General features: G+C 35.5%; 1 protein-coding gene and 1 long non-coding RNA gene across 9 annotated transcripts in view; both read right to left on the bottom strand.

Annotated features, from left to right (window-relative positions):
- The window catches only part of sat2b (spermidine/spermine N1-acetyltransferase family member 2b), a 40471-nt gene extending 20133 nt beyond the window's left edge, over positions 1-20338 (bottom strand). For 3 of the 8 annotated variants that reach the window (XR_015490113.1, XM_087251661.1, XM_087251662.1), the window contains exons 1-5: positions 20135-20309; positions 20000-20051; positions 19790-19873; positions 15795-15896; positions 15673-15713 (exon numbers count right to left, since the gene is read on the bottom strand). Coding sequence is in view for 6 of the 8 variants with exons in the window: in XM_087251661.1 (XP_087107787.1) it covers positions 15673-15713; positions 15795-15896; positions 19790-19873; positions 20000-20051; positions 20135-20197 (342 nt within the window). In the remaining 2 variants the exon portion in view is untranslated. Of the gene's footprint in view, positions 1-6841; positions 7117-15672; positions 15714-15794; positions 15897-19789; positions 19874-19999; positions 20052-20134 lie in introns of those variants that run through there. The other 5 variants (XR_015490114.1, XM_087251664.1, XM_087251663.1 and 2 more) reach the window with 4 other exon arrangements.
- Positions 1100-5853, bottom strand: LOC148679711 (uncharacterized). Its single transcript, XR_015944615.1, has 3 exons — positions 3511-5853; positions 2726-3348; positions 1100-1440 (listed from the first exon to the last, which is right to left on the bottom strand). It is a non-coding gene; the product is annotated as an uncharacterized LOC148679711 (long non-coding RNA).
- Positions 20339-22788: the final 2450 nt, after the last annotated feature.

The raw sequence follows: 22788 nt of genomic DNA, 5'->3' as shown, positions 1-22788 counted from the left end.
TTTCTTCGCTTTCTTCGTCGTTTACTTAAAAGTCATAAACAACCAGGTAGATGACATACTCCAGTCAGTTTGGTTGGCAAGGCAGAGTGAAAGTTCCAGCTGACTGGATTGCGGGTCATCCAATTGGTCACTTCAGAATGAATGTTTAAAAAGAGTCAGGCAGTCATAGACCAGTACAGAGGAAACTGAACACACATTAAAACAAGAAATAAAAAAAAACTTAAAACTAACAGTAAAACAGATAAAAAAGACGAATCGCGACGAGCAGCCAGCAAACATCCTGCCGCCATCTTGACACGTCACCTCAAACTCACTCAGACTGTCGTTAACTGTTGTTAAATCTTAATAAAAACATTGAGTAGTTCATTAACACCGTGTTGGTTTTTCTGTTAAAAAAATATTTTTGTTCAAAATTTGCTAATTTTATTTAAAGGGGCAGTATGGGATCAGCCAAAATGCTAATCGGTAAGTATTAGCTTTGGACGGCAGGGGAGGGACTGTGTTTCAAAGCCACACCTCCTGAAATTGTGAATGCACCCACCACAACGCGACAGCAGACAAGTTTATGTCATTCGTCAGTTATGTTATGGTTGGCCTGGCAGCGTGCAGGAATTTTACTTATTACTAAGCCACACTTACATGCTATTTCAGATCGAATATTCAGAGTAGCATGGTAAACAATATCGGAAGCGCATCACAGCCTGTCATTGTTCAGAAATGACCCAATGTGGAAATAAAAGCAACTACAGCTCAGTAAAGCAGGCTAGGCGGAATAGCACTATTTACTAAGGTGTTGTTGTTAAACTAAATAAAAATCTACATTATCAATCTTTCACCGGCAGATTTCAGTGGCTGAACTACACATCTGTGCATATCACCTATTTGTAGCAACAACATCTGCATCAGCTCTGCGTGAAGCTAAAATAGTTTTAAAACAGAGCATTACCTGTCTAACAAAAATACTTCAGCCATGGTGTCGTCCTTTCTCCAGCGTGCAGAAGTAACTCCAATATTGATTCATAAGTTTAAAAAGTTTCAATTCAGCTGTTACAACCGGCTCAAAGTTGCAACATTAGAGAGACAATACGGACCAGGTAAATTGAAAAGAGAAATGATTTATTAACAAAATGTATAATTAACAAAAAGTATTTAAAGCAATCCAAGTCAGTATAGGTGAAAGTCAGTAGTGAAAAGCATGTGTATGGACGTGTACTGAGCTCATGATCCAAACACAAAACTAAATCAAAAGCGCCAAGCAGAGACGTCCGGCTAATCGAGCTCTCCTAGACAGAATGCCGGACTCCTTATAAACACCCCACGATGAGTCTCAGGTGGGATGACCCACCCACCAATCTGCAATCATGCATGCAGGCTCTGCAAAAATCACACAAAAACACACGCATACAAACAGGTCCCACATGGGACCTAACATCTCCCCCCCTAAAAAAAAGAAAAAATATATAAATGCCAAATACCAATAATTTCTCTTCAATTTTTATACTATTTTTTCCTATTTTGTTCTCTCTAAACTTTAAACATTAGTACTGCTTAAATTTTCTTAGGATGAAACGGTAAAGTAAAGCTACAGTTTGGTATACTCCTGCCCCATCTCCTCTCCTCCAGCAAACCGGATCCTGAAAGCATTTAAGAAAAAGAAGAGACACAACAAGACCACCACCAAACAAGAAACTTACCCACTCAGTCACATCACTCAGGATGAGCTCGAGACAAACAGTCAGCAAACACATTGTCCGTACCCCTTATGTGTTTAATTAGCAAATTGTAGGGTTGTAAAAACAAAACCCACCGCATCAATCTCTGACTGGGACTTTTCAGTGTATGTAGAAAAATTAACGGATTATGATCTGAGAAAACAACAACTTGAGAACCACCTCCCACATAAACTTCAAAATATTGGAGTGCCCATATTAAAGCAAGTGTCTCTTTCTCAATAACAGAGTAGTTTACCTGATAGGAGTTAAATTTCCTTGAGAAATAACAAACTGGGTGGTCCACACCATCCAACCCAGTTTGCAAAAGAACTGCACCTGCCCCAATCTGACTCGCATCCACCTGAATCATAAACGGCTTGTCAAACTGCGGTGCAACAAGAACTGGATTTGAGGAAAGCAGAAGTTTAACATTGTTAAATGCTTGCTGGCAACCAGAGGACCAAACGAATGGAACAGACGCTTTTAATATATTTGTTAATGGGGCTACTACAGAAGAAAAATTTGGGCAAAACCCTCGATAATAGCCCGCCATTCCCAAAAAACGCATTAAATCCTTTTTTGTAGATGGGATGGGGAACCCCTCAATTGCCCGCACCTTCTCTTTCAAAGGACGCACGTAACCATGTCCGACTTCCCTTCCCAAATAGAACACAGTAGCCTTGGCAAACTCGCACTTTGCCAAATTTACTGTGAGTTTCGCCTCCAATAACCGCAAAAATAAAGCACGAACACGCTCCAGATGTTGTTCCCATGTATCGCTACAAACAACCACGTCGTCTAAATAGACGGCACAACCCGAAAGTCCTGACACAACCCGATTCATTAATCTTTGAAACGTTGCCGGAGCGTTTCGCAATCCGAAGCTCATTACAGAATAGGAATATAATCCGGAAGAAGTCACAAACGCAGTGATCTTGCGCTCGAGGTGTTAACGGAATTTGATAGTAACCCTTTAACAGGTCGAATTTACTTACGAATTTAGCAGCCCCTACTTGATCCACGCAATCTTCGACTCTGGGAAGTGGAAAAGCATCAGGTTTAGTGATCTTATTTATCTTTCGATAATCTGTACAAAATCGGTATGAATTATCAGATTTTTTTACCAATAAACAAGGTGAAGCCCAACTAGAACAAGATGGTTTTGCCAAGTTATTATCAAGCAAATACTGAACTTCAGCCTCTAACGCCTGTTGCTTTACCCGTGGCGCTCGGTAAAAACGCTGACGAACAGGGGTTGCATCACCAACATCCACATCATGTTCGATCAAATGGGTGCGAGATGGAACATCGCCAAACAACTCTGGAAATTCGTGTATCAGCTTTATTAATTCTCCCTTCTGAGAAATAGTTAGATGGCGCATTAAATTCTCTAAATTAAGAAGCGTCTCTGTATTGGATAACCTCGGTTGCAGCACACAATCAGTTGGAGCCTCATCTTCCTCCATCTCCGGTACAATTTCATCTGTCTGAGAAACCGTTAACACAGCAGATGTTTTACAATCAGTCTGATCACGGGAATAATATGGTTTCAACAAATTTACATGGCACAACTGCTCACTTTTCTTTCGATCTGGGGTTGAAATAAAATAATTTAACTCTGATATGCGGCGAGTAACTATATAAGGGCCTGAAAATTTGGCTCGAAAAGGTGAAGCAGGCAAAGGCAACAGCGCAAGCACCTGATCCCCAGGAGAAAACTCACGGACTTCAGAATTACGATCAAATAACTGCTTCATTTTTTCCTGTTTCTTCTCTAAATTCTCTCGCGCTGTCTGACCCGCAAGGACCAATCTCCTCCTAAACCCATTAACGTAGTCCAAAAGACTTCTCGGCGGCTCCTCCCCCTTTAAACAATCTTTTAACAATGCTAACGGGCCCCGAATTTTATGTGCAAATACCAAATCATTTGGGCTGAAGCCTAAACTAGACTGGATTACTTCTCTAGCTGCCAAAAGAAGCCACGGTAATCCCTCCTCCCAGTCGCGATTCAATTCAGTGCAATACGCACGCAGCAAACTCTTTAATGACTGATGGAAACGCTCCAGCGCGCCCTGACTTTGGGGATGGTACGCACTCGACTGCTGATGACGCACTCGCAGTTGTTTTAAGATCTCAGCAAACATTTTAGAGGAAAAATTTGTTCCTTGATCACTTTGAATGATTCGCGGTATACCAAAAATGGCAATGAACTGGGAGAGAGCTTTAACTACAGCTTTCGTAGTAATCTTTCGTAACGGAAACGCAGCAGGGTACCGGGTATTTTGACACATAACCGTCAATAAAAACTTGCTTCCCGATCTTGAAGGTGGTAAAGGTCCCACACAGTCAATTAATAAATGCTCAAAAGGCTGCCCCATCACTGGTATGGGACACAACGGAGCAGGTTTAAGTGACTGATTGGGCTTTCCTGTCATTTGACATACATGGCACGTTTTAATGAATATAGAGACATCCCTCTTTAACAAAGGCCAATAAAAATGTCGCAGTATTCGATTATAAGTCTTTTTAACACCTAGATGACCTCCAACGGGACCATGCGCCACTTCTAGAACCGCCGTGCGCATTTTTGTGGGCACCACAATCTGTACTACTAGCTCACCTCCACAAATCTCACTAGAAGACATCCATTTACGCAGTAACATCCCGTCTTGTACGAAATACCCAGCTGCTGCACTGTGCGCCTCTTCAGGGGACAAAATAGCATCGAACAGTGGAGACAACGTAACATCCTCCTGCTGCGCAGCTATAAGCTCTGCACTAGAAAAGGTAGGAAGAAGAGACAGACCAGGCACATTACACTTTTTCAGAGGAGTTGCATTAAAGTCGCCCTGCACAGATTCATCTAATTTTAATTTAGAACGAGTCACGGCACATGATGGGAAAATATGGGAATCCCCCGCAACGAAATCATCAGGTACAGGCGGCGTAATGACAATGGGTAAAGGAGATGCGTCTGGCCACACGCGCTCTCCCGCTAGGTTGTTACCCAAGATCACGTCTACTCCACCCACTGGAAGTGATGGACGCACACCCATAGTGACCTCACCATTCACAAGCTCCGAACGCAGTACCACTCTGTGTAAAGGAACAGCCGTACAAGTAAGAGTGATGCCTTGCACCAGCACATTCTTCCCCAACCCAGACTCTGTGGAAAAAGGCAAAACAGAATTTAAAATAAAAGATTCAGAAGCTCCCGTGTCACGCAAGATCTTAACGGGTACATTTTCACTCCCTCCCGGCAATGAAACGAATCCCTCTGTAACAAACGGAATATAACTCGGATTTAACTCAGGCCTTTTACATGATTCAACAAAAAATGAATCCCCTTCAAAACGAAGTTCAGGGTAAACAGAATCAGCAAGTAAAACAGATGAGCTATTTTGCGACTTTGAACCTTTACGCATATGCTTATTTTTTAGGACAGGGCATTCTTTTTTCCAATGCCCCTCCTCAAAACAATACCTGCACACAGAATCAGGAATGGGTCTTGATGGTATGTGTAACATTTTCTCTGCTTTAAACTCAGGTTTTCGAATATTTGATCTCGGTTCATCAATAGGATAATTCCTACCCCTATTCATTCGATAATCACTCACCCATCTTTTATGCGTTACCACAAAATCATCGGCTAACACGGCAGCCTCACTCGCAGTTGCTGGCTTATTCTCATTAATATAAGTGGCAATGTTTTCTGGAATAATATTCTTGAGCTGTTCAGTAAGGATCAATTCCCGCAACCCCTCAAAAGTGCGCACATTAGAGGTGGAACACCAGCGATCAAAATGTGTAGCCAATTCACGAAGGACTTCAACATGAGTTTGTCTGTCATTTTTTCTCCAAGTAAGAAAACGTATGCGATACGCCTCAGGAACTAATTCAAACGCTTTAAGAACTGCAGATTTTACCTTTTCATAATTTCTACGATCTTCCACTGAAAGCGCAGTATAAGCCTCTTGAGCTCTTCCCACAAGTACTGACTGCAACATAATTGTACGGTCAGCGCTTGGCCAACCTCGTTCATCAGCTACACTTTCGAATAAAGAAAAGAAAACTTCAGGATCTTTTTCGTTAAATTTTGGTAGCAACTTTAAATTGCTTAACAAGTCACCTGCTCGATTTCGTTCCCCGACGCCGTCTGCTAAGGGTCTCCCATCAGCCATGATTTTTAATCGTTCCATTTGTAACTGATAATCTCTAGCTTGTCGATCTAATTCTAATTTTTGATCATGTTTAAGTTTCTCATATTCGATTTCACGCTGTTTTACCAACTCCTCTGCCTTTAATCTCGCCAATTCAACCTCTTTTTCTTTTAGTTCTCGCTCGCGCTCCGTTGCCTGCTTGTACATTTCTTTTTCATGAGCCTGTCTCAACTCTAATAATTCTTTTCGCTGTTCAAACGACAAATTACTCTCCGAAAAATCAAACTTACCCATTCCCTCATCAGCAATCTCAGATACCGGAATTAACACGCCACAATCAACTAATGCGCTCTTAATCAAAGCTCTCAATTCATTTTTTCGCAACCGCTTATCAATTCCCGTGAATTTATAGTTATCAACAATGTCCCACAGCTGTAGCTTCGAACACAAATTTAACTTCTCCTCTGATGGAGACCTAACAAATTCTTCCAACGAAATCATCCCAAAGAATAAACTTGCCCAAATGCAGTACTAATACTTACGACTTACATCTAAACTTCGGACATAAGCAATCGGCTCATAATCAAATATCCCCCTAACTAACCCACATTTCCCACTAACTAAACTTACCTAACTCTTCTGTGTTTTCCCAAGAGTCAAGCCTCTTTAAGCAGCTAATACCGCTGGTGCACAGCTGAACTGTCGGCTCAGAAATGCAACCACAGCCGTGCACTTAACCCAGGAAAACACCAAAAAATAAAAAAAACAATAACCTATCCGGGGATCTCCAAAACATATTATGAGCCGAACTTACCTGTCCGAAGCCAAACGAACGCTCTGCTCTGCCAAAACATGCACCTGATTCTCCTTAACAATTACCAGTCCACATGCCTCTCAATAAGACGAGCCCCCATATGTTACAACCGGCTCAAAATTGCAACATTAGAGAGACAATACGGACCAGGTAAATTGAAAAGAGAAATGATTTATTAACAAAATGTATAATTAACAAAAAGTATTTAAAGCAATCCAAGTCAGTATAGGTGAAAGTCAGTAGTGAAAAGCATGTGTATGGACGTGTACTGAGCTCATGATCCAAACACAAAACTAAATCAAAAGCGCCAAGCAGAGACGTCCGGCTAATCGAGCTCTCCTAGACAGAATGCCGGACTCCTTATAAACACCCCACGATGAGTCTCAGGTGGGATGACCCACCCACCAATCTGCAATCATGCATGCAGGCTCTGCAAAAATCACACAAAAACACACGCATACAAACAGGTCCCACATGGGACCTAACTCTCTCATGTGCACGTGTCATGAACGGGAATGGTGGGTATACGTAAACAAAGATGCGCAAAAGCCCAAATCTGCATTTGTTGACAAACAGATGAACATACTCATCGGAATTATGGGAGATGTCGGCCTGACAATATTTAATTGGATAAACATTTTTAGTTTTATGCCTTACCCAGAATATAAAAATACATAAACACATTTAGATCATTTACTGTAATAATTACTATTGGACTGTGAAGAGACTTTCAACCAGCACAACAAAAGATATTTCTAAAGACAATCACCTACTGCACCTTTAAGTACTGTTTGTGGTTACTCATTTTAAATGATTTATTTTAAATAAGCTAATTTAATTAATTCTTACTCAATCCATATATGTTGAATTTAATTAATAATATTGCTTGTAATCTGTTACCTCAAATTTACAGAATAGATATGGGGTATTATTTTTTTACAATGTAGAGAGGGGCATGTATAATTCAAACGGAAGACCTCAACCTCAAGGTGTAAGTAAAAAAAAAAAAAATGCTATTTTGGTGGTGAGAAAAAAAAGAGAAAACTTAGTTATAACAAGATATTATGTCATTAAAACGAGATATTATGTCATTATAACGAGATCTTTATTATCTCATAACGATATTATGAGATAATATCTTGTTATAACGACATAATTATGTAAAAATAACAACTTCATTAAGTTGTTATTTCGACATAGCCTAACTATGTTCATTTCGATATGGGCCACAAGATGGCAGAATAAGACGAACAGGTCAATGTGCATGCTTTAAGTAAAATCTTTAAAGTTCCGAAATTATAAAGCGTTATTATGGGAATTTACCAGGCATATTCTTTCATATGCACTGATGTGTTCACTTGTTGTTGCAGGATAATCTTTTGACACTAAATGTTACCCATAAATAGCCGTAAAAGTTGAAGGACTGTAGGCATTTATTATCCAAGTTTTTGTAAGACATGCTGTTCTATAATTTATTTATTTAGCATAGTTTTAACGTTTTAACTGTCTATATTACATCTTCATTTATCACATTTGTTTTATATGTTAGTATTTTTGTGGGTGGTAAGACTGTTAGAGAACATCCCGTTTCTACACATAATCGCCCCTAAAATTTAATCACGTCTGTCCAGCGCTGCATCATGCCCGACTCCAACTTTTAAGGATAGGCCAAGCCACATTCCAGTCACCAGTCAAGTGTTACATTATTTACTTATTATTTTCCAATTAAAATAAGAAATTTAATAACTAAAGGTTGGCTAGAATGCATTTAAACATTGGAAAATGCATACATCTCTAAAACCCGACAGGTGGACAAATCTAAACTTTTTTTAATTAAAACAAATTAAAAATAAGCATATAGTAAATGCCACTGCAAATAAAAACAACCATTATTTTTTAATAAAATTATAACGTTTTACACTCCAAAAAAATCCAATATTAGTTTTGGTAAAAACTTGTGTTATTTTTCCATATTAGTTGAGATGTATGTGAATGTAGGGGCAATGTTTCCTTTACAAATATTATCAAGAATATTCCATATTCTACTTTAAAACATAAAACTACTGAGCATATATACAAATCATATAAATTGTTTTATGTGCAAACAGCAGTCTAAAAAAAGAACATTGCATATTTTTATCTACAGCACTTCTGAGAGGAACAATTATTAATTCATATAATTTTTTTTATTAAAAGACTAACAGATAGGTTTCACTTATTTCAACTTCAAAAGGATGCATGGCATGAATATATAAGTCACTGTTAGGATCTTTGTTGTCAAGCTTTTGATCAGGTTACTATTAATATAGATATTTCCTTTGATATCTGTAAAATCGCTTCATCACTTCGTTATTCATTTAATCGAATAATGTCTCTTTTCCTGTCTCCAAATACTTTGAAATCAATTCTGGAAAGAAAGGCTTCGTTAGGTCAGATGGTTTCTCGGCATTGCCGAGATCACCAGTGCGTTCGACGACTCGCGGCTAAAATACAGGATGAGTCGTTTGGGAAAAAAATGATGTGTTTCTCAAAACCGTGGTTGCTTTGTCGCAATCCATCGTTTAAACCATGTTAAGTAAAGAATCCATAATGATGCTCTAAACTAGTAAATTCTTTAGAGAAAAACCCCATAAGGTTTTGTGCAAATGCTGTTTTACACACACACGCATTAAAAAATCCAATATTAGTTTTGGTAAAAACATGCATTCATTTTCCATATTAGTTGAAATATGTAAACGGCACATATGGGCAAATGTTCCCTCTACAGAAATTATTAAGAATATTGCATATTCTATAACAAAACATTAAACCACTTAGCTAACATGTAATCTCATAATTATATAAATCAGTAATAGTTGCAATTTACAGGGTATTTATTAAGGAATGAAAAATATCCTACTTAACAATAACAATACTACTACTACTACTACTAATAATAATAATAGTAATAATTATTATTATTATTATAATGATAAAATTATTATTGTTATTTATTATTATTGTTATTATTATTGTTGTTAAGTAGGATATAATGTCAATGCTAAATTACCGAATTATGTTTAGGAGACGGAATTTGCAACCATTTAAAGATAGTTTTCGTAACCTTTGTTTAATTAATTCGGCAGTACACTGTAAAAAAAAACCTAATTTTACAGAAAATATCCCTAATGTTTTTAAAGTAATTTTTTTGTCATTTAAAATTATATGTAGAACTTAGTAAAATGACAAACAATCTCTCTGAATTCACAGTTTGACTTTCATTTTAGGTACTTTATCATTAAAGACAAATTACTGACATTTTTGTTTTTCATACAGGGAAATTACAGTATTTATTATACAGTATTTTTTGTTATTTTAAATTATATTCAAAAATACGTAAAATTTACAAACAATATCTGTAAATGAACAGCTTGACTGTTATTTTATGTACAGTAATGACAAATTACAGCAATTTGTCCGTTTTATACAATAAAATTGCCGTATTATTTACTCCGTGTTTTTTCCTGTTTTTTATGTAGTACATTTAAAATTACGTAAAATTAAAGTAATAAATTGTAATTACTTGCTCTAAAATTTTTTTTTTAAAAATCGTAAAAAAAAAGGGTCAAATGACTGGCAGCAACGGCTGCCAAACAAAAACCATAAAATTATGGTAAAATTTCTTTGTTGAAATAAAGTGCAAAAAATAATAAATCTACAGATATTTTCATTAAAATTTTTACAGAAAAACACTGTTATTTTACAGACTTTTTCTAGGTTATTACAATCAAATCCGTTCAATAAAGTTACACACTAAGTGAGCTGTTCAGGATTCCGCTGATTGCACACACAGTAGGAGGATCATTATGAACTGATTATATGCACTTTGAAAGCAGCATAAACCAATTTCTTAGTCTTGTATACTTTTACTGTGAACATTATGACGCGTTTCTCTACTTTTACCTTGCTTTGTTTGTTAATTGTTTATGTTGTTTGCTGCCGGGACTGACCATTTGCCTGTTATTTGACCATGACAGTGGATTTCCTGCAGAATGTTACATCTGTTTGCCCCTGTGTTGACTGTTGTTTGCCTGACCATCTCTGTGTAATAAACCTGCATTTGGATCTGCACTCATTTGTCAACGTCCCCTTAACGTTACAGTTCCATTTTCTTTAAGAACTTAAACCTCTACATGTTTTACATAAACACTATTTAATAAAATGTAACAACTGTAATTTTAAAGTTGTGAGAATTTTAATCAGTTGTATCTCGTTTGTTGTTTTTTCCAAAAAAATTTAATCCAAAATAAAACTGTTAAATTACGATCATGAGCATGTCTTGGCATTTTATTAAAGGTGTTTAATCTTAATGATTTAGGGAAAATTCTTTTAAATAACATTGTTTTCTCTTGAACTTTTAGTGCAATCACTTTATAGATGGTGTTTGATCATGATAATCTAAGAAAAGTCTGTATAATAACACTGTTTCTTTGTAAAACTCTTAGTGTGTAACTTTATTGAACAGATTTGTTCGCAATAATCAAGGAAAAGTCTGTAAAATAACAGTATTTTTCTGTAAAAATTTTAATGAAAATATCTGTAGATTTATTATTTTTTGCACTTTATTTGAACAAAGACATTTTACCGTAATTTAATGGTTTTTGTTTGGCAGCCGTAGCTGCCAGTCATTTGACCTTTTTTTTATGATTTTTTTTCTTACAGTGTAGGCACTAGTCCTCAAATCAAGGAGAGTGGACCAAGCGACATTAACACAATAGGCCTAGTAAAAAAATATATTAAAATAGGCGCAGCGGGTGAAAGCCAACTAGGAGTTTCTTATGGGCTAATAAATGTTAATATTCTTAATATTATTACTATTATCAATATTATTATTACTGTTATTGTTATTACTATTATTATTATTAATATTCTTATTAATATTACTATTATTATAACTAATATTATTATTATTTCTATTAATATTATTATTAATATCATGATTCTTACTACTATGATTATTAACATAATCATTACAATCCTAGTACTACTATATTATTATTGTTGTTGTTGTTGTTGAAACAACACACGTGCATTTTAACCAATTTCAACTTAATAATCATAATTGTGGGCAAAGTGCTGTACCAAATGGCAATTTTTCCATATTTTAGTTTTATTGTATTTTCTTGTTTTTTTTTTTTTGCACTGACACTTCGAATAAAAAACATTTATCTGCCTAGATAACGTCTTGGTTCATCTGTTAATGCTTTTTAAAGCCTAATGTTTAAATGCATTCTAGCCAATCTTTAGTTATTAAATGACTTATTTTAATTGGAAAATTACAAGTAATTTAATGTAACACTTCGGTGACTGGAATGCGGCTTGGCCTACCCTTAAAAGTTGGAGTCAGGCATGATGCAGCGCTGGATAGATGTAATCAATTTTGGAGGCGAATACATGCAGAAACGGGATGTTTTCAAACAGTCTTACCACCCACAAAAATATTAACATATAAATCAAATGTGATAAATGGAGATGCAATATAGACAGTTTAAACGTTACCAAACTATGCTAAATTAATTAATTATAGAACAGCATGTCTTGCAAAAACTTAGATAATAAACACCTACAGTGTTTTAACTTTTATGGCTATAACGTTATTAGTTTTCTTTTTTTTCCCCTCACCACCAAGATTGCTTTTTTTTTCAGGGCTTCTGTGAATTTCTGGGCAAATTCGCCAACAAATATTTGAAAAAAAAAAAAATATATATATGTTTGTGAGAAGGTTTTAAATTTAGCACAGTTGAAACATTTGATCATTTTCTGTTTTATAAACAAAAATTAGAAAACTAATTAAACGGACTGACTCACAGAGAAAAGGCTTATTTGTGTACAAGGAAAGCACCATAATGAAAATGGTGAGACAAAAAAAGGAGAACAGCCCATACAGACAATTAATCTGGAAAATACTCGCCCCTGGCGCCACATCACACACTTCCGCTGACTGCGTGCGCACCTCGCGAAATGGTCGAGGCTTTTCGCGTTCGCCGTTGTGATATTCTTTAAAACGACAGGGGGCGGTCAAAAGAAACCCACCGTAAAGTCAGACGGATAAACAGAGAAGTATTATTTGTATTATTTTTATACATTATTTTAATGATTATAAGTATTTTTATAACAATTCAAGATTTTTTTTTCTTGCAAATCACTTGCTTTTGTTCATATCTCGGCCAGTTTTACCATTTCAAGTTTATTATAATATTAATCACAAGATAACATGAGTTGCTTTACAAATATATTTTAATTATGGCACGAATAGAAGAAAAAAAAAATATATATATATATATATTTTTTTTTAAATCTTTTTCAGATTTAGCCCCCTCCACACATAAATCAGTGTTACTGGTGGAAAACATATTCTGTATTTGTAATTAATGACAACAGAACATGAAATACTCTACAAATATGTTTTATTATCGCAAAAAAAAGCACAGTTACTAAAAAATAGTGGACAACAATTCACACATTATTGTCTGGCTAGTTTCTGTCCTCTTCTTATGCTAAAAAGGCAATGATGGTAAAACATTACAGATCATCATCACCAATAAAGCCCGGAGATAGGGCATCAGTATATTGTAAACCGATAGGTTTAAATATTCCTTCCCAGTTATCAAAGAAATACTTCTGTGACTTCATTAGTTTTGTAACTAAATTTTTAAATTCAAAATTAAACAAAATACATAAGTGTAAAACCTATAAATGGTGGAAAAACATATTCTGTGATTGTGTACCTGGTCTCCACTTTTGGCATGGCCTCTTTTGGTTTTAATAAATTTATTCTTCAGGTTTTTCCAAACCTTTTAACAAAAACTTTCTCCTTTCCCATGCTATTTCTAGCCAAGAATTATTAATCACTAGGTTATCTCTCTGATCACGGGTCATTAGATGTGTGTACAGTCGTATTGTTTCAGACAAAATCTCTTCAAAGTGTATCATATTCCACTCAAATCAGTTGCGGCGGCACGCGCACTGTGCGCTTGAGTCTCAAAAAATGCCCGACGCACCGCCAGCCAAAATCATGCCGGGCGAACCCAAAGCGAACCTCTGCAAAGCGAACAAGCAGACGCGTCGAGAATAAACCAGGCTTTAGGCTGATGGCAGATAGACCGGGCAGATGCAGGCATCAACTCAGCTGAAGGATGGAGTATACTGCCGACCATCAATCGCTGATGGTCAGTGAGCTGAGCAGAACACAGTTAAGACACTAGGACATCACACAGACGGCTACACAGAAAGAAAAACTTGCTATTTACAGCATATGCAGGTTCTGTTCACTAAAGTAGCCGTCATTGGCGTGCTACATGCATGGGCGCGCGTTCTTGGTAGCTCGTGGTCAGCTCACGTGGGATTTTGTGACCGCAAATAAATCATTACATGAGACAGAAATTACATTTCTGGGTGAATTATACCTTATAAATACAGTATGTGACAGTTTTAACGTAATTTGAAGGTGTTCATGTTCCTGTGAGGACCTGTGCAGCCACCTTTAAGCTTCTCTCCTGACCTTGAAAATATAATTGGCTGAATCGTAGAAAAGCTGAATTAAGATCATGTGTTGGGTCGAATAGAGATAGTGATCTTTTTTATATATAGATAGATCTTTTAATATACATGCAATGCAATGTCTATATATGCGTGGTAAAAAAAACCATACGTTAAAATTTATTACAGCATATTGTAAAACACACAACAATCTATTTAATTTGAATTGATATGTATTCATTAATTCTCTTTTCGAATTAGTCTATTTGTTAATTTGGGGTCGTCACAGCAGAATGAACCGCCAACTTATTCAGCATGTTTTACGCAGCGAATGCCCTTCTAGCTGCAACCCATCACTGGGAAACACCCATTCACACACATACACTATGGACAATTTTAGTTTATCCAATTCACCTACAGCACATGTGTTTGGACTGTGGGGGAAACCAGAGCACCTGGAGGAAACCCATGCCAACACGGGGAGAACAAGCAAACTCCACACAGAAATGCCAACTGACCCTGCTGAGGCTCAAACCAGCAACCTTTTTGCTGTGAGGCAATTGTGCTACCCACTGCACCACCGTGACGTAAATTAATATTTATATCTATGTAAAATTAATTTAGATAATGCTAACACCACACCAATAATGTGAGAGTATGTGATTGGCCAAGGAAAGAAAAAAGGTAAATAACCTATACTCAAGTATACAGATAACTGTTTTCCATGACTTTCCACAACTTTTCTGGGCCAGGAAAATGCCAAGTAAAAATACCATGACTTTTCCAGGTTTTCCATGATGGTATGAACCCTGTTTTTAGTATATAGCAATCTACTGGTTCAAAAATATGTTATAAGTGTATTTCTTAAAAGTATAATTTAAATGAATTTGAAAGTATAAATTGAATTACATTTACACTATGTGACACTTAAGTACAAATAAAACAACACAGAAATTGCTACTACCCAAAAAGTGCATTGAAATATATTTTAAGTACACTTATGTCGTGTTCTTGAAGTGCTTTTTTTGCACACTGACATTGTAGTTATTATGTTCAAATTCAGTCTTTAGTAGTTTTTAAGATAAACTTAGGATTGTCCAAGTGAACTCAAACTGTGCTATCACATATTAAAAATGTGCATTAAATAAAAAAATGTATTATGCAATTGATTTATTACAATAAATTAGTTTAGAGTGTATTACTATTGCTATTATTGTACTGTGTATTATTGCTGATGTTGTTAATTCTTTATGCAATGTTTATACAGATTTATAACAATTTTCAGTTATTGCTGTCACACCATAAGACTTTTTTTGTTTTTGTTTTAAACAGTGAAATAAGCTAGTGACCCCTTATATTTTCTCAAACACAGATTTCAAATTACATAAATATAACTTTTTTTCAAAGTGGTGTTTCACATATAAAAAAATTGTCAACTACATATATATAGACATAATTTTTAACCTACTTTAGCAACAGCTCCTAGTAAAGCCTTTCCAATCCCATTACCTGCAAAGCAAGCAGAGATGATTGATTTATTAAACTTTTTTTTTTTTTTTTAATTCTTGATTATTGGTAAGATTTACACACCTCTAAACTCAGGCATCACATACAGATCTTCCATATAGACAGTCCTGCCTTTCCAGGTGCTATACGTATAGAAAAAGATAACATAGCCAACCGTGGTGTTTCCTACGAAAAGACAACTGCTGTAAGCATTAGGGATGTCAAACATATTTTCATGACAGATATGACCACTAATGTATTGTAAGTGCACAAGACCTAGTATACAGCATTTATTTAACCATTTGAGTTACCTTTTTTATTATTTTTAATTCTTGTTACCAGTTAAAATAGCAGAATTATGTCTTTTTAAACTAAAAACACAGATAACAGGAACAATGAAACACCTTGGAGATCTTTTGCTTACAGTCCAAAATTCACACTTTTGTCAATAATTTATTGTTAACAAATGATTCTTATTAAATAATTGTATTTTAATTCACAAATTATCATAGCTCCATTTTGACTCTTAAGACTTGATTTACAGAACTTTATAATTAGTTTTTTTTACTAGTAACAATAAAAAAACAAATCACAACAAAAGCTGGGAACAACTAGTTAATCAGGGATTTGATTGCTGAATAGAGAATGACATGACTAGTGCAGCAGATGGAAGAGTTCTGCTGAAAATAAAATTTAACAACATAGCAGTCGTCACAGCAGTTTAACAACATAGGGCTCTATTTAATCATCTAGGGCAGGGGTCACCAATCTCGGTCCTGGAGGGCCGTTGTCCCTGCAGGGTTTTGCTCCAACTTGCCTCAATACACCTGCCTGGATGTTTCAAGTATACCTAGTAAGACCTTGATTAGCTTGTTCAGGTGTGTTTGATTAGGGTTGGAGCTAAAATCTGCTGGACACCGGCCCTCCAGGAACAAGTTTGGTGACCACTGATCTAGGGCAAGGGTGGGCAATCTCCTGCACAGTTTAGCTCCAACCCTATTCAAACAGACCTCTCTATTGACCTTATTCTAAAATGCGGAAGTGCGCCTGTTTTCGTAATTGTCTTAGAACTTCCGATTCAGTCGCCTATGGGAGAAATGACTAGGAATAATAAACGACAGAAAACGGTCAAACTACTTGCTCTACAAACAAATGTTTGCATGACTATACTGACCAAGTAGAATAATATAACAAGAAAATATCAAATTGCAACATCAAGCAGCGTAATGAGCAGTTTTTAATGTCTAAAATGAATGGAAGTGAATGAGACCGGAAATCTCAAGCCAAAAAGATTCAAATGGTTGCGCCCACTCGTCGGCAGAGAATAAGGTCAATAGAGTTCGAGTGATCTTGAAGACAATGATTAGTTTGTTCAGGTGTGTTTGACTAGTGTTGAAACAAAACTCTGCAGGGACACCGGCCCTCGAGGATCAAGTTTGCCCATCCCTGATCTAGGGGCAAAAGCATTAAGGGTGTGTCTGAATCTACTTTTGCTATTTTAAGGATGGAAAAACTTGTTTGGGCTGCAGCGCATGGTCTAACAGGGTTGTGCTTATTCTCTTAATGAGTTATGGGTGTGTTTTGAGCGTAAACCAATAAGAGTCTCATCTCCCATTCCCTTTAAGAGTCAGATGCGTCGCACCATGGCACATTTGCTGCTTACATGGCATACTTTTTGCGTGAAAAAACTGAACACTTCACTAGTGAAAAAAACAGTATCAGTATCGGTAAACAGATCATCTGCAGCACAAGGATAAAGAATAAGCCTCCTCCATTCAGCCTCTGTACTTTCTGTCTCCCTTTTCGTGGATTAAGGAAATGGTGTTTTATGCAGTCTGCTGAAGACATCAATTAGCCTATAAATTATTTTTTTTTGTTAAGCACATAGATTTGTTTCAAATCTATTTTTAATTTCAGTTCTAATTTACAGCAAACGAATAAATGAACAATAATAATGAAGTGTGGTCAAAAAACTTAGATACAGTTGAAGTCAGAATTATTAGCCCCCTTTGATTTTTTTTTTCTAATGATGTTTACAGAGCAAAGCAATTTTTACAGTATGTCTGATAATATTTTTTCTTCTGGAAAAAGTTTTATTTGTTTTATTTTGACTGGAATAAAAGCAGTATTACATTTTTTACCAGCCATTTTAAGGTAAAAATTATTAGCCCCTTTAAACAATTTCGATAGTCAACAGAACAAACTATTGCTATACAATAACTTGCATAATTACCCTAACTTGCCTAGTAAACCTAATTAACCCAGTTAAGTCTTTAAATGTCACTTTAATATGTATAAAAGTGTCTTAAAAAATATAGTAATTATATTAGTAAAATATTATGTACTGTCATCATGGCAAGACAAGAAAAATCATAAATAAATTATCAAGACAAGATAAATCAGTTATTAGAAATTAGTTATTAAAACTATTATTTGTAGAATTGTGCTGAAAAAATCTTCCCTTTAAATAGAAAATTGGGGCAATGGTTTTTATATTTTTGCAGAAAATAATATTTGCAATACGTTATTCATTTAATTATTTATTGTTTGTAAAGATATTTGCATTGTATTAAGCAATGTGTAAGCATTTAAGGCACACAACTAACGCACTCTGTTGCTGGACTTTTTCAGCTGGTCTATTGGTCTATTGTCTTTTTTGGTTTCTCAGAACACACATATGAGTCCACAAATTGGCGCAAATGGATTTGCCATTTAAAAGTGGCGAAAAGAGGGGAAATTACTGCTGCACTGGCCTAAAAATAGCAACACGTCGCGGCAAACATGTCTTGCGCCTTATTGCGGCAGGTGTATGACAGGGCCCAAATCATCTAACACTGTACGCTTCTATTGGCCTAGAAGGAAGCAGGAGTGGTTCTAAAAGAGTGGCATGTAGAATAGTACAAACATTGAATAAATAACATTTCAACATGGTAGCAGTTTTGCGAATAACAACCAATTTCAAACACGCTGAGATGGCAACAGTTTTATATGCAATAAAGATATTTTAATTAACACATAGATAATTCTATAGTTTGCTGTGCATAAAAACATAACAGTCTACATATACGTAAACTAAGTAGGTGTACTGTTTGTGCCGGTAAAACATATCTAAACAGGAACTTTTTGTCTATTACATGTGTGTGAAAAATACAAATTCCTTCTGTAAAAAAAGACCACCTTCTTTTGACAGAAGACACAAGTATTTACTAAAGTATTTTTTCCTGCTTATGCAGTATCTACCGCCTCAATGACATGCAAATATATTTTAGTTTAGTTTATATATTTAGTTTAGTTTGTAGAGTTTATGCACAACTTTGGGTTCTCGAGGTTGTACATTTTATATATATATATATATATATATATATATATATATATATATATATATATATATATATATATATATATATATGTATACATTATGTATACACATGCCTTTTGTTCAGTTTGTTCATTTGTTTTATAGATAAATTCATTATTTTTCACTAATTTTAGAAATTGTATGTACTATATTCTGTACAATAAACATATGTGAAAAATAACTGACCTGAAAAGTGTTTTTAAACTAAATGCTGATTTTTATTTGGTTTGCACATGTACTTGCTGAATTATTTCAAGGAATAAATTGCAATATTTTATGATGAATGAATTGAAATCACATTATTTCATTTACCAAAAACAAAAATATAGCAATTCACTGAATTCAATATTTTTTGTGTGCCACCCCAAGATTTGGTGTGACCTCTTCTGGAAAACTTTCTGGGGGCGCCACTGTTTAAATTTCTCATGTGACCAGAACCATGTGATTGGAAACAACCTATATATGTATCTATACCCTGTACCACATCATATTAAAATAAATAAAAAATAGAACTGCCCCTGCAAAGATGTTTTTTTTTTTTAAATAAACGAAACAATAACAAACTTGGATCAGTTCCATTTGATTGACACATTGACAAAAAATGTTTCGGCCAGTACAAAGTATCTGAAATATCCAGAGATGTAGGAACACTATAAAAAAATCATATAGTGCAAGGTAAGGGTTTATGACGCTATTAATTTTGTTTTTTTAAGGGTCATACCATCTTTAGACTTGTGCTCCTCAGGTACCTCAGCTACAAGACAATGGTAAAAAGGATTTGGTCCAAATCCATCTCTCTCCAACTCTAAATAATAGAAGAAAAAAGCAAGCCAGTACTGTTATAGCAAACTTTGACATTACAGTAACTTAGTGAACAGTAATCTATTTTGCTGCTTTTAAACTTCATATAATTAAGCTAATTTACATTTACCTTTATGAGATATCTTTACTTGGTCGGGCATATTTTCATAAACAGCCAATTCCTACAATAAAACATTTACAAATACTATAAATTTATTCTGCCCTAACAATATGTTGTTGTTTTTTACGCGTGTCGTTTGCTCACCATAATCATACGTTCTATATCTTTGCAGTCCTCAGGTTTAGCTGCGCTAATAGTGAATCTCATGTTGGAGTGGTAAAGTGCGACTTTCTAAACTGCCTGATTAATGAATTATTATAACTAACGTCAGTCTACTTAACTAAAGCACTCGATCTCGTGCACGCGCACAACGTCAGTCGGCGCAAAGAGGCGTCATCTTCTTCTTTCATTTTATTAGCTGGTTGTGAATCAAGCTTCATACCGCCACCTATTGTCACGGAGTGCGTAAAGAATGGACGCTGTTTCTCAGTGTTTTCATACTATCAAACCACTTAGCCTATCATAAAACATTTTTACGATTGCCCTTATTTGTTTGCATGTATTTATCATTTAAAATACTGCTTAATGTACTACAAATGTTAGCAATTCTTCTTTTAAATACTCATTTTCTACACAGAATGGTCCACTGCAGGGGTGTCCAAACCTGGAGAGCTGGTGTCCTGCTGATTTTCTCCAACTTGCTTCAACACACCTGCTGGTGTATTTATCAGTATATCTAATAAGTGATTGATTACCTGATACGGGTGTGTTTAATTAAGGTTCTACTGTCTCCTAAAAATGAATTTTATAATCATGTAACCTGTCATAGTTGAATCATTCTACAGAAATATCAGTTTTTGGTCCCTAGATTTAAAATAACACTTGAGTTTACACTTATAGCCTACTAGGTTTACACTATAGGCTAAGTAGAATTTACTGTTATCTACACTGTTTACTTAGCTAACATTACATGGAATATTAATAAATCTAAATAAAACCATAATTTATTTGTTTTATCTGTTCATTTGTAGCTATAGTTGATAAAATGGAAACAGGATATTATTTTTATTTTTGTATTTTTGAACACTAAATGACCTATTATATATGCCTGTTATATATCTTTAATATGTGTTTTGTATGATCTGAAATGTCCTCACTCCTCAGACTGGTGCTGTGTGCATTAAGGATGAAGAAGCGCAGCAGTGTGCTGGATAGGATGTTGGAGATGCTGTAGTGCTGTTGACGAGACCCTGACAGACATTGCTGTGTTCTCTTCATCTTCAAAATCAGTTTCTAAGGCATTGACAGCCTTATGTCTCAAACCTGTTTTAGTCTGACTGCAGCAGAGGATGATAGTGCTGATGATGATGGCAAACACAGGTGAAGACCTGCTCATCATATGAACTGGCCCAGCTGTGTGGAGATGCAGCAGAACATGCAGTTTTGTCACACATGATTGTTAGAACAAGTTTAAATAAAGCTTTGTTTCACGTGTTGTGGACTTACTTGTCATGGCTAGTTTATTTATTATTTTAATCATACAGTAATGTTTAATTTTATGGTAATTAAATTATATTTAAAAAATTTCAGAAATGTATACATTTTTTTGGTGAAATTTTGGCTATGCGGTTGCGCAGTAGTGCTATTGCCTCGCAGCAAGGTCGCTGGTTCGAGCCTCGACTGGGTCAGTTGGCATTTTTGAGTGGATTTTGCATGTTGTCCCTGCGTTCGCATGGGTTTCCTCCGGGTGCTCTGATTTCCCCCACCGTCCAAAGACATGCAGTACAGGTGAATTGGGTTGGCTAGATTATCCATAGTGTATGAGTGTATTGTTTCCCAGAGATGGGTTGCGGCTGGAAAGGCATCCGCTGCGTAAAACGTGCTGGATAAGTCGGCGGTTCATTCCGTTGTAGTGGCGACCCTGGATTAATAAAGGATTGTGTTTGCGATAAAGAGGAACGAGGGTGAATCCAGCTTCTTGTTCGCAGCTTCTTATTGACTTTATCCGGTCCACCTTAAAAACTGCGGCGCTTCCGTTTTTCAGCTTCTTATCCGCACTCAGAAAAACAAACCAAGCAAGGGCTTAACATGCGGTCCTGGCGCCATCTTGTGGATAGACAACGTCAACCGACTTTTGCCGCCGACGAGCTGTCTCTCAGAAATTGTATATTAAAATATTTACAATATTTTAATATACAATTAAAATATTGTAAATATTTTTAAATAGGCACTATTTTTACAAATAAACGGCATAGTTGCAATCTAAACAACTATATTCATGACTAAAAAAGCCTCAAAAGTAATGTTTTTTGTCTAACAACAGTAATATTTGTCAAACTGTAGCGTCTCCGCTTGTTGCTGGCTGTATGTGGATGGAGTAATACACAGTGAAGGGTGAAGAGGCCTTTGTGATGTGTGAAGATCGATTTTTTTCAGCACATTTCTGAACATAATAGTGTTAATAACTCATCTCTAATAACTAATTTGTTTTATCTTTGCCATGATAATAGTTAATAATGTTTAACTAAATATTTTTTAAGACACTTTGACACAAAGTGATATTTAAAGGCTTAACTAGGGTAATTAAGTTAACTAGGCAGGTTAGGTTAACTGGGCAAGTTATTGTATAATGATGGTTTGTTCGGTAGACTATCCAAAACAAATAGCTTAAAGGGGCTAATAATATTGATTTTAAAGTGACTTTCAAAAAGTTATTAACTGATTTTGCTCTAGCCGAAATAAAACAAATAAGAAAATATTATCAGACATACTGTAAAAATTTTCTTGATCATCATTTGGAAAATATGTTAAAAAGAAAAAAAAGTCAAAGGGGCTAATAATTCTGACTTTAGCTGTAT

Source organism: Danio rerio, chromosome 5 (genome assembly GCF_052040795.2).
Source record: "Danio rerio strain M-AB ecotype USA chromosome 5, GRCz13ab, whole genome shotgun sequence".
Classification (NCBI taxonomy): Eukaryota; Metazoa; Chordata; class Actinopteri; order Cypriniformes; family Danionidae; genus Danio; species Danio rerio.
Note: the sequence above shows the minus strand (reverse complement) of the source record. Positions and strands in the feature narration are given on the sequence as shown.